General features: G+C 36.6%; 2 protein-coding genes across 2 annotated transcripts; one reads left to right on the forward strand and one right to left on the reverse strand.

Annotated features, from left to right (window-relative positions):
* Window positions 1-476: 476 nt before the first annotated feature.
* Window positions 477-1,440, forward strand: LOC101889803 (rRNA-processing protein FCF1 homolog). Its single transcript, XM_005180172.4, has 2 exons — window positions 477-633; window positions 697-1,440. Exons 1-2 carry the CDS (start codon window positions 631-633, stop codon window positions 1,294-1,296), a joined length of 603 nt encoding a protein of 200 aa, XP_005180229.1. The 5' UTR covers window positions 477-630; the 3' UTR covers window positions 1,297-1,440.
* Window positions 1,441-5,726: 4,286 nt separating this feature from the next.
* Window positions 5,727-11,010, reverse strand: CCT-delta (T-complex protein 1 subunit delta). Its single transcript, NM_001309023.1, is given in 4 exon segments — window positions 5,727-6,429; window positions 6,528-6,667; window positions 6,739-7,391; window positions 10,905-11,010. Coding segments are annotated over 4 exon segments (1,602 nt in total).
* Between the last annotated feature and the right edge of the window lie 523 nt (window positions 11,011-11,533).

The raw sequence follows: 11,533 nt of genomic DNA on the forward strand, positions 1-11,533 counted from the left end.
AATCGTCCTGCAGACCGAACAAACATCTCAGTAAAATTTTAGCAACCTACTTCAATTCATTCGGAAGCTAGAGCTATTTTCACAGACGGGCAGACGGCGTTAAATCGACAGAGAATTTTATGTTGATCAAGAGGGTCAAAAATTTATATTTCGAGGTGTAATGCAATTTTTTTAATAATTATATGAAGCATGGTTATTTTCAATTAATTATACCATGGCCCTAATATAAGTCCCTCTCTCCTATAAATTCCCAAGTTTTGGGAATTTCTGAACTAACAAAACTAGTTCCATTGCTCCATTTTAATGAATGCTCCTGCTGTTTACATTTTCCTTCGTTTTCGGCACTATGCCTTATACTCATTCGTAAACAAACAACAGAAGTTTTAGACCATTTTGTTTCTTGGCTATTTTTATCAAGCATTGTGTTTTGCCCTTCACATTTGACACATTTGGAACGTTTTTAATTTTAGTTTACACACATCTGCACGTGGAAAAAGACAAGCGGAGGAGACTTCTCAAAGAAATAAATATTGCAAATAAATTAAATAAAAACGTAGTGCCTTTCCAAATTCGAAAATTTATGGAGTAAACATTTCAAATACCTTGAAGGACAAAAGCAACTAATTCAACATGGTAAGTTTAATGACTTATCTGCAACCCAACGATTGTAATGCATTGCACCGATCTCTCTTCCAGGGTAAACAAAAGAAAACACAAAAGGCGAAAAAGCAAAGGACTGCCCAGCTGGCACGTCTGCTGAAACCCACCGACTCACGGATCAAAGAAGAGTTGCGTAAAAAGCGCAAGAAGCCCATCGATCCACTACAAATCAAAGTCAACCAAGCGCCCCAACAAAGTTCCGCCCTGTTCTTCCAGTACAACACACAACTCGGTCCGCCATATCACATTGTGTTGGATACGAATTTCATCAACTTTAGCATTAAGAACAAATTGGATATCATCCAGGGTATGATGGATTGTCTGTATGCCAAATGTATTCCGTATATATCGGATTGTGTACGAGCGGAATTGGAAAAGCTAGGCAATAAATATAAGTTGGCCTTAAGAATTATATCCGATCCAAGATTTGAACGTTTGCCCTGCTTGCATAAAGGCACCTATGCTGATGAATGCATAGTGAATCGGGTGCAGCAACATAAATGCTATATTGTGGCGACAAATGATAAGGATCTAAAGAATCGTATCCGCAAAATACCCGGTGTACCGATAATGTATGTGGCGGCGCATAAATACGCCATCGAACGTATGCCCGAAGCATATGGTGTCAAGGCGTAGTAGTTTTAATTGTATTTTAGGGCCCAGACGTGTTAAATAATAAAAATAAATTGTAAAAAAAAATCAAAGTGAATTTAACAGCGGATGTTAAGGATCTAGTGGAAAACTTATTGAACCAATAAAAATATTTATTAGTTTTTTTTTCAGCTGACTGCCCAAATTCTTAAAATTGCAACAAATTAGGATGAAGGTTTAAATTAAGTATATACTCGACTGTGTTGGAAAAACCTGAATTTTTTACCGAATATAGGACTTTCTGGTAGATATATATACTATACGAGATATGTAGTTCCAAATTCCGCAAATAACATTTTCGTTTCACTATTTCTAAGCCAATAATGAAATAAACGTTTCCAAATAGAACCACAATAGGTCTTTTATACGGAATACAACATCATGAACATTCATCATTTTTAGAAGGAAAACCGAACTTGATGTCCGGCTGTGGTTAAAAAAAAATTAGTAAAACTTTGGTGTTTGGAGGACCTGGGTCTCGGGAAGTATAAAAAAATTTAAGTAATTCGGGTAATTCGGTAAAACCTACCTGTAGTAAAAATTTCAAATTTTTTCGACAGTTCGGTATGAATACAAACTTTTTACCTAGAGAAAACGGTTTGTATGTTTTTAATATTTAAAAAATCCGTTAGTTAAGACTTGAAATTAAACACTGATCATGATTAATGACAGTATCAAGCATTGACACCGAAATTATCCAAGGGCCATTAGAGCCCTGTGAATTTTTAGGAGTACTTCTCAAAACCCAAAATAGCTACATGCGTGATTTTTCAAAGACCCAAAGAGCCACAAACATAGGATTTTAAGAATTCAAAGGACCAACACAAACTAGATTTTTGAAAAATATGTTCCCAATCGTAGCAAGACCAATTTTTTTAGTTTAAAGAATATATGAAACGGAATTTTCAGAATATTTTTAAGGGCCACAAGCGTGTACATTTAATCATATTTGTCAGGACCAAGAAGTCAGACACAATAATTTAAAAAAGAGAAATACTCAGGAGCCCATATTTTTTGTTGTATATTTTAGAAAATACGATTCAAGGAAGAGCTGTATCAGTCCGTCTATCACCTCATGTTAATTTTTGATCGTACAACAGACCGCAATTATTTCCGAAATTTGGCACTGAATTTGGGTTAGGATCAAAATAGAAGACTATTTTTTTTTGGAGATGGCCGCAAGTTATTTTGTGGATAAATGACCAAGAACAAACATCTTCTTGATTTGACATTGAAGCGAACAAAAATTGCAGTCCAACCGCGAAAAGTTTTGATTCTGAAAATCACTTTTCGCAAAAATCTGGGCTTATTAGGATGATTAGTGCTTAAATAAAACAAATAGAATGAGGTTGTACTAGAACTTTCTTCACACTTTGCCAAGAAATCATCCATCTATACTACGGATGTCTGATTTGTTGGCAAGCGTGTGACACTAAATCGTATTTGTCCAAATATAAAAGTGGGGAGTCATTAAAAAACTCCTCAATTTGCCTTGAACTCCATTCAAAATCTCCTTGTTTTGGAACATCTTGTAAAATTTTATTAAGCGTTCCCCTAAACTCTCAAATTCTATTTCTGCATTCCGATCAAATTAACGTCCCTGCCCAAATTTTTTGATGTACATTTTACATTGTACAGGGGTCTCATACCCATTTAGACTACGGATGTCAAATCTGGCTGCAAGAGTGTTAAACTAAATCGTTGTTGTCTAAATATAAAAATGCGTAGCCATTAGAAACAGTCATCAATCTTCCTTGAACCTCATCCAAAATTTCCTTGGTTTCAAATTTTGTAGCAGAGCAATTAGGAGCATTTCCCCCTTCACGTCCAGAGCTCTCAAATTCTATACACAACGACAAGTCTTTAAATTTTAGGGCTCGAGCCCACTCGGTATTATTGTTGTTGTTTATGTACATTTTACCAGAAACAATTAGTTTTTGCTAGTTTGTTTCTTCGAACCTGTCAAGTTGAAATGAATGGGAGAGTGGTATACTTCCTTTCGCCTCCAAAGCGCATAAAGATACAGATGCAGGTACCTTCTGTTCAAGTCCCTCTCTCTTTCCACTTCACATAAAAGTAGCCTTACGATAATTTTCGAAATTCGAGCTATCGGAATATTGTCGAGTTGGGAAAGTACTTTGGAAGAAAGATATCAGGAAGTAACAACATTAAATGCTCATAGTCAAGCGATCATGAAGTCATCCCAATCAGGACACGGATATTACGAGGAAATTACTGACGAATTAGTTAGGGGTGGTACGAAGACGACGGATATACGAATCGATGACTAATATAATTCGTGCTTTATGAGTTCAGATAATTCAGCAACAACGAAGGATCTGAAGCCAATTTTGATAAGAAATTCTCGCGCCAACGCAAACGCTTGTTAATCCGTATAAACTTTGTACTCACAGGGATGGAGTTAAGGAGAACTTAACTACCTGACATCAAGCTACGTTGTCAATTTAGGTGAAAATCGTCAAAATACCAATATCAACACTAGAAAAAGCTCGAACTGTTACAAACTCCAAGTACGAAATTTGAAACAATTCCGTGGAAAAATGTCACGAGAATCATCACAATACCGAATATCGGGAGGTACCGTTATATAAAGCCTTAGAAAATCATGGACCCATTTAGAAACTAGTGGTCATTAGGAAGGCCAAGTACCAAAATGCAAACAATTTCGTAGGAAAATTTGGCCACAATCATCAAAATACAGATTATCGGGGGGTACCTTTCTATGGGACTATACGAAAACGTGGACCTACTCATACCACTTCCTTCATATAGAAACTTTTGGACAAACAAAAGATTTAACACAAAAATTTAAAATCAATTCCATTGAAAGACGTGGCTACAAACATCAAAATACCGAACATCGGGAGTTACCTTTCTTTGGGAGCTATACAAAAACTTAGGCCCATATAGGCCATTTTCTGTCTGAGAGTTTGGTATTCACTAAGAACTTTTAATACCAAATAATTCCCTTAGCCAAAGTGGCTACAATTACAAAATACCGAATATCGCATACATTTCTATGGAAGGACTATACGAAAACGCTGATCAGGAATATATATATATACATTGTGGGACTTTAAATTATTATTTCGATGAGCTACAAAAGGAATGGCAAACTAAACGTACCCTCCATACTATAATGCATGTTGAGAATATATATTAAATATATAATTCCTGATCAGAGTAAAATTCTAAGTCCATTGAGAATAAAAACATTGCCACTCAATTTTGGAAATGTGACCAAATTTTCCAATGAAATTGCCAATAACTTTGCATTTTTGGGGTCCTAATAGGTTTGAAATCTCTTAGAAGAAATGTGTCAATACAAGTTGACATACCAATACCGACCGATATTAGATATTTTCTAAATGAATCAGTTGTGACTTGACTATTAGCCATCTTGTTGGAGGGCAAATTATATCAAATTAATCCGAATAAAATTCTAAGTCAGAAATTTCCCAACATTTTCCAATAAATTTACATTTTTAGGGTCCTCATAGGTTTAAAATCTCTAATTAATATTTCCCAAAGGAATCAGTTGTGAGTTAGCTATTAGCCAGCTTTTTGGGGGTCAATCGATAACAAATTGAGTAGAATTTGGAATATTTAAGAATTGAGGCAGTCCCATATGCGAGGTTTACCTTTGCAGTCCAGTTGTAGGAACAAATTAAAATGCAACTCAAAGAACTAGTCAATACTTATTACATTACTATGTCTTGGGAGAGTTTTTTTTTAGAAATTAATTGAAAAGCGAAACTACTAGGAATCTATTTCCCTAACGAATTCCATTCTATATGTGTCTTCCAAACTTAAAAAATAATAATAATAACAACAAAAATTTGTAAATATTTGAATGGAGTTCCTATTTTCCTTCGAATCGACATGAGAAAACAGTCCTTTAAATTATGGAACTGACATTACTAAATATCTTAAATCTATATTTAAACAAAAGAAAATGTATTTCGTTTTTTTTTTCTTTCATTTATTTTTGAGGTGAATTTAATTCAAACATTTTATTTTTTTTGGGGTGATTATTTGAAATTGGTAGGAAATTTTATTTTTTTGTTCATTTTATGATACTTTTCTTTATTAAATAGTAAATGCCCGGCTTATGTTTTAAATCCTTTTTCGTTAAAAAAAAATCTTAAAGCATATCAACTTAAACCTTGCAATACTTATTGAAGATGAATGAGGCTTGGTGTTTGTTAAACATTAAACAAGAAAAGAAAATAAAAATTAATAATAAACGCAGTAGAAGAAGGCGGGTAGGCGAGAGAAATTAAGATGTTAACGACGAAAAAAAAACAAAAAAAGAGGGGCGGGGTTTTAAAAATGATATATTTTATGATGTTTTTGAATAATGAGAATGCTGATTTGTGGTTTGTTAGATTAACTTAAGAAATAGTATTGACAATATCGTCGATTTTCAAAATCGAACGTATGGTCTCGGTGGCCAGGGAGATGGCAGAAATGTTCACCAAAGCCGGTTGGACAACATTTTCAGCAAAGATATCGGTGATGGCTCCCTTGCGCACATTAATGCCGGCATTCTTTTCAGCCTGGGCATGACGATTGCGCAATTCTGTTACAGTGGCAATTGGGTTGAGGCCAGCATTTTCGGCCAATGTCGAGGGAATAACTTCAAGGGCTTCGGCGTAGGCACGGAAACAATAGGCATCAACACCCTCAACGGTCTGGGCATAGGCAGCCAATTGAAGAGCCATTTCAATTTCTGGGGCACCACCACCCACAATCTGGGCACGTTTCTTAACCAAACAACGGACAACGCACAAGGCATCGTGCAGAGAACGGGCAGCTTCTTCCAATACCAATTTGTTGGAACCACGGCAGACAATGGACACAGTGCGACCAGGGTTTTGGATGCCAGTGATCTTAACAAACTTGTTGGTGCCACTGGAAACCTCTTCAACCAAATCGGCGTTGACGAGATTTTCAGCAACGAAATGATCCAGGGAGGCAATGGGACGACAATTCAACGTTTTACAAACGAATTCGATGTCCTCACGTTCCACATCCTTGACGACCAAACACTTGATTTTGTCCAAGAAGTGTTGGGCCAAATCAGAGACAGCATCACTGTGTTTTGTAGAAGGGGGGGTTTGTTTTGGCATTTAGTAATTTTTAACAAAAAAAAAAATAAAAAAAAAATTGAAAAAATTGATTTAAAAACTTACCGCAAAATGGATTTTTGGACCAACAAAACATTGCAGCCAGCCTTCTTGATTTGTTTGACAATATTGAGAATGTAGGCACGCTCTTCTTTCAAGACACGATCCATGGCGGCATAATCCGAGACAATGACACTGTGGTCCATCTGTAATAAAAAAAAAACGTTTGCCAATAATGACTTTCCAACCAAAACAATTCTAAAGAATTAAAACCTACATCAGTTTTTGGTGCCGAAATGCAGAATTGGATCAAACCAATCTTGGCCTTTTCAATGCGCTTGGGAGCATTAACACCAGCCGAGCGTGAGGTAAATACCAAACCCTCAACCAATTCTGTGTCCTCGACGGTACCACCCAAACTGCGAATAACTTTGATATTCTTCAAATCGACAGCACCCTCCTTGCCGGGCTCGGTGACACGCAAAACAGCATCAACAGCAATGGGTGCCAACAGACTACTCTGTTGTGACACCACCTTGGAATTCAGTGAAGTTGAAGCACTCTTAATCAACGTTTCACGATCGGTCAAAGCAATTGGTGTCGACATGTCATTGATGATCTCAATGGCCTTATTGGCACAACGTTGGAACGAATCCGAGATGGCTGTGGGATGGATACCCTTGTGCAACAATTTTTCACAAGCTTCCAACAAAGCGCCAGCAATAACAACAACCGAGGTGGTACCGTCACCAGCTTCAACATCTTGAGCGCGAGAAAGTTCGACCAACATTTTGGCAGCTGGATGCAAGACATTCATTTGCTTCAAAATGGTGGCACCATCGTTGGTAATGGAAACTTCACCGTTCGAGGCTTGGATCATTTTGTCCATGCCACGGGGACCCAAACTGGTACGAATGGCATCGCAGACAGCTGTAAAAGAAAAGAAAGTTTTTCTATTTAGAAATATAAAGATATTTAAAATTTAATAGAAATTAATAAAATTTAATAACAAAACTAAAAAAAGTAATTCTGGACAGATAACATCATAGTTTTCGGTAGAAACTTCAAATTATTTTAAGGAAGTCCCGATTGGTGCGTAAAAGGTCACTAAAACATATAAAAAATACTTTTCAACTATACTTTTTACTTGTTAAGCCATTTTTTCAGGAAAGTCGCTGATGATGCGAAATAAGATATGTTTTTTGAAAATTCATACTAGGACGCAAAAATTGTTTTGGCACTGAATTTAACAGTTTTAGTATTTAAGTCCTTAAATTTCATACCATCATCAGATGTCTAACTTTGTTTAATGAGACAAACCCTATCAGCGATATTCGATTTTTGGTACTAAAAATAAAATAGCATTACTACGATAACCGATTTTTCTTTTATGATATCGAAAACAATTGCAAAACTAGTAGATTCTTGCAGATTATGGAACAGAACAATATTCAGCAATACATTATATACCAATTTTCAAAAAAAAAAAAAGAATTAAATAAATAATTCGTAAAAAATTGGGTTAGGGATACCAAATATCGGGAGGAAACATAATTATAGTGTTATATGAAACCCTGAAACAATTTAGATAATTTCCTTCAGGAAGAGATATTACGCATTAGGAACTTCAAATACCAAATTTCAAACAATTTTATTAAATCATTCTAAATCCGATAATCAGGGGATGCAAGCCAATTGGCAAGTGTATGTGTTTCGACAGTCTAGGAGCCCTTAAGATACTCAAGCCTCTCTATTCAGATAGTTCCAAGATGAATGAATTCACGAAATGAAGACATGTGTAGCGTTTTCAATCTGAAATTCTCGCAATAAGGGTGTATAGCGATAGTCGCCCTAAAAGTACTCAAATCAAGTACCACAACATCTCAACTAACTTGGACACGACAACATTGCAGGGAATAAAGTGGCTCATGACAGCCGCTTGATCTACCGATCAAGTGTTTTCAAGGTATGTCGACACTCTAGGAGCCCTTAAGGTACTCATCAAGCCAAGATCCAGGATCTCTAGTTATTTATGATTTTAAAATGGATGGTCTTTCTCTCTGTACAGACAGTTCCAAGATAAGTGATGTCTCTGGCACAAGCTTATTGACAAGTGTAGCGTTTTCCGTCTAAAATTTTCGCAATAAGGGTTTATAAGGATAGTTAGAGCAGCCTTAAAGTACTCAAGCCCAGTACCCCAACCTTACCTCTATAGATCTGAAAACACGAGAGGATTATCTACATGATGAGGCGAAAGTCTTTCCCGTACGTAAAGGTGTTATTGTGAGGAGAGTTATCCAAACCATAATATGGTGGATAAAACTTCCCCACCCAGACGTGTCAGGAAAGACATACCTGATCTATAGAGGGAGGTCCAATGCTATAAAATAGAGCTTATGGATCCAGAAGCCTATCAAGCGGGTCTGAGTGGAATGAATACTGATGCAGTCACAGATACCATCCATGACAGTTGAAGAACGTCTGCTTCATTGACATGTTTTGACGTTTAAGATGCTTTAGTCGTCTCAATTCGTATAGGGCACGAATTGACAAAGAGGTGCGAAAGGTCTTCCCGCATATCCACAATACGCTGCACCTGTCTAATTGCCCTGGTCTTCCACAATACGCTGCACCTGTCTAATTGCCCTGCCAGGTCTACCCCACTCACTCCAGTGGATCTTTGGTTATAGCCTGCGAAGATAACCGAGTTTTTAAACCTTGGATAAGAATCCGATTAAAGAGGTCAAACGAAATTTATTACCACAACAACAGCCGATCGACTGTCTCAAAAAGTTCCTCCCGAATAGACTGACTGCTAGAGATCGGTTGAAATATATATAAGGCTATCGGGCCACACATCTTGAGAAGAGAGACCCGTTCCTGATACCACCTATTCTATCCTACATCAAACCCTTCTTTTCCCACTTCGTACCTTCATCATCACCTTCTCAAATCAAACTTCTGTTTAGGAATCCAAAATGAATACATTGAGAGCATATAGGTCCCCTCGCAGCTCGATCGTAAAATTTCACCACTGGTTCTCCAAGGGGTCCTCAGTACTACAGTAACATTTTTTTCTTGGGGAGATCCACACTTAAGAGTTACGGTCCTTTGAAGTTCTCGGCGTATTACCAGTGTTGGTAAGACAAACCATAACAATTTGGGAATAAATGTCAGAATCTGTCCATAGATGAAAGTTCTAAATCCACGGGCGAGGGCCGTATATTTACTCGCTTAGCCAGTGTCGGTATCTGTACACTGCACTCATTGATATCCAATTGCTTTGGCTGGTATTACAAGCAATCAAAATATATACCAGGACTTCAGAGGCCCATGACTCCGGAAGTATGGAAATTCCCCAGAAAAACCATTGTAACCCCAATCTAAGGACAATGAAAAGGTAAATTTTACATAATAATGGCCTAGAGGGACTTAAACCTCTATTTTTCCACACATTGGGCCAATGGTTTTCGAGTGAAATAACCATAATTCAGGTATTTGCGAATTTTGAAACCAAGCCGAATTGTTAGTTGATTGTTCTTAAGACTTCGTCTAATGCTGACTCATATTTTCCGCCGACAGATGGTCAAAGATGCTGAGATCCATCTTGCCTCATGTCGATGTCAGCACACAGAAGAAATTTAAAATTTAACTTGGGGATCCAATCTACTTGACTATAGGCCGGGATACAATATAGAGCGGTGTCAACTCTATCTGGACAATAATCAATAGGAATGACCCCCTCAAAAGCAATTTTATTTTACAACTGCATCTTCAATAGCCACAATCAATTTCGAACGCCACAATGACAGCATCCGCTTCCCTTGAAAATACAAACATCATGGATGACCGAAGTTGGTAAATATAACCTCTTTAATTTAATTTGCTAAACTTCTCGTTCTGATTGGAGCAAATCTAGCCACAGCTGTTCTGATTAACAATGCATAGCCAAAATGACGTCATAATGTCAACAATTCGGACTGATGAGACAGACAAGACTCTCTTGAAGATCAAAAATTAACACTTTTGATATAAAAATTGCCCAAACAATTCTTTTTATGTCAAAAATTCATAATTTTCACCAAAAAATTCAAATCACATGAGTCATTTTTCTATCGGGGCACATGTCGAAAATTCGAGAGGAGACTCCTTGCCGAGAGCGTACCCCTCTCAGCCATAAACCACAACACAACACCAACTCAAACGATTTGTCACAACCGGCAGTCGATAAAACCGTTCTCTACGCCTTTGTTAATTAAAATTGCATTTTTTTCGGAGGCGGCAGCACAACTGTTTAATAAATTCACAAATTCTAGCACATCTATGGAAAATTTTTGCAAAATGTTTTTCAAATCACTTAATTTTCTTTTCAAATTATCCATTTTAATTGGCACTTTCTCATTATTGTTTTATTTTTTCCATTAAATTCCAACAATTTCTAACCTTTGGCAGCCTGAATATTCGATAGACGGACATCCTGGGGTTTCGATTTATCTTTGAAGGCTTGACCGACCGGTTTCCGGGCAACGTTTCCTGCTTTCGGTGCCATGATTTTGTTAATTTTTTATTCACTTAATTTGTTTTTATTGATGTTTTTGAAAATCTTGAGATTTTTTGCGATTAATTCGGCACTTCAATTTCAACAGAAATTTTTGCTGCTGTCACGGAGAAAATCTAGTGAATTTCTGTCTGGGCGGTAACGGTATTATCGACCATGTGCCATATGCCAGTTTTTGACATTTTGCAATTGGGAAGTGTTTGGAAAACGGCCAGAAAGTAGGTATGCGTAGTTCGATTTAAGTGAATCACTGATGTGTGTCATTAAAAAAGTTGAACTAGTTTTAAATTAAAACGATTTATTGTGAATTTTATGATCCTAATAGATAACTTAGATTAAATTCTTCTCTTTATAGAGGGTATAAAAGTCGTGAAAATTACAATATATTTCTCGTTCCTTGTCTCCTAAAGAACTAGTTTCAAAATAGATTTCCTTTTTTTCCATTTGAATAAAGTTCATTAGAATCCTTCTCTTTCATCGTTTGTTTACTTTTTATCGTAGTTTTTTTTTATCT

The sequence above is a fragment of the Musca domestica genome, unplaced genomic scaffold (genome assembly GCF_030504385.1).
Source record: "Musca domestica strain aabys unplaced genomic scaffold, Musca_domestica.polishedcontigs.V.1.1 34, whole genome shotgun sequence".
NCBI classification, from domain to species: domain Eukaryota; kingdom Metazoa; phylum Arthropoda; class Insecta; order Diptera; family Muscidae; genus Musca; species Musca domestica.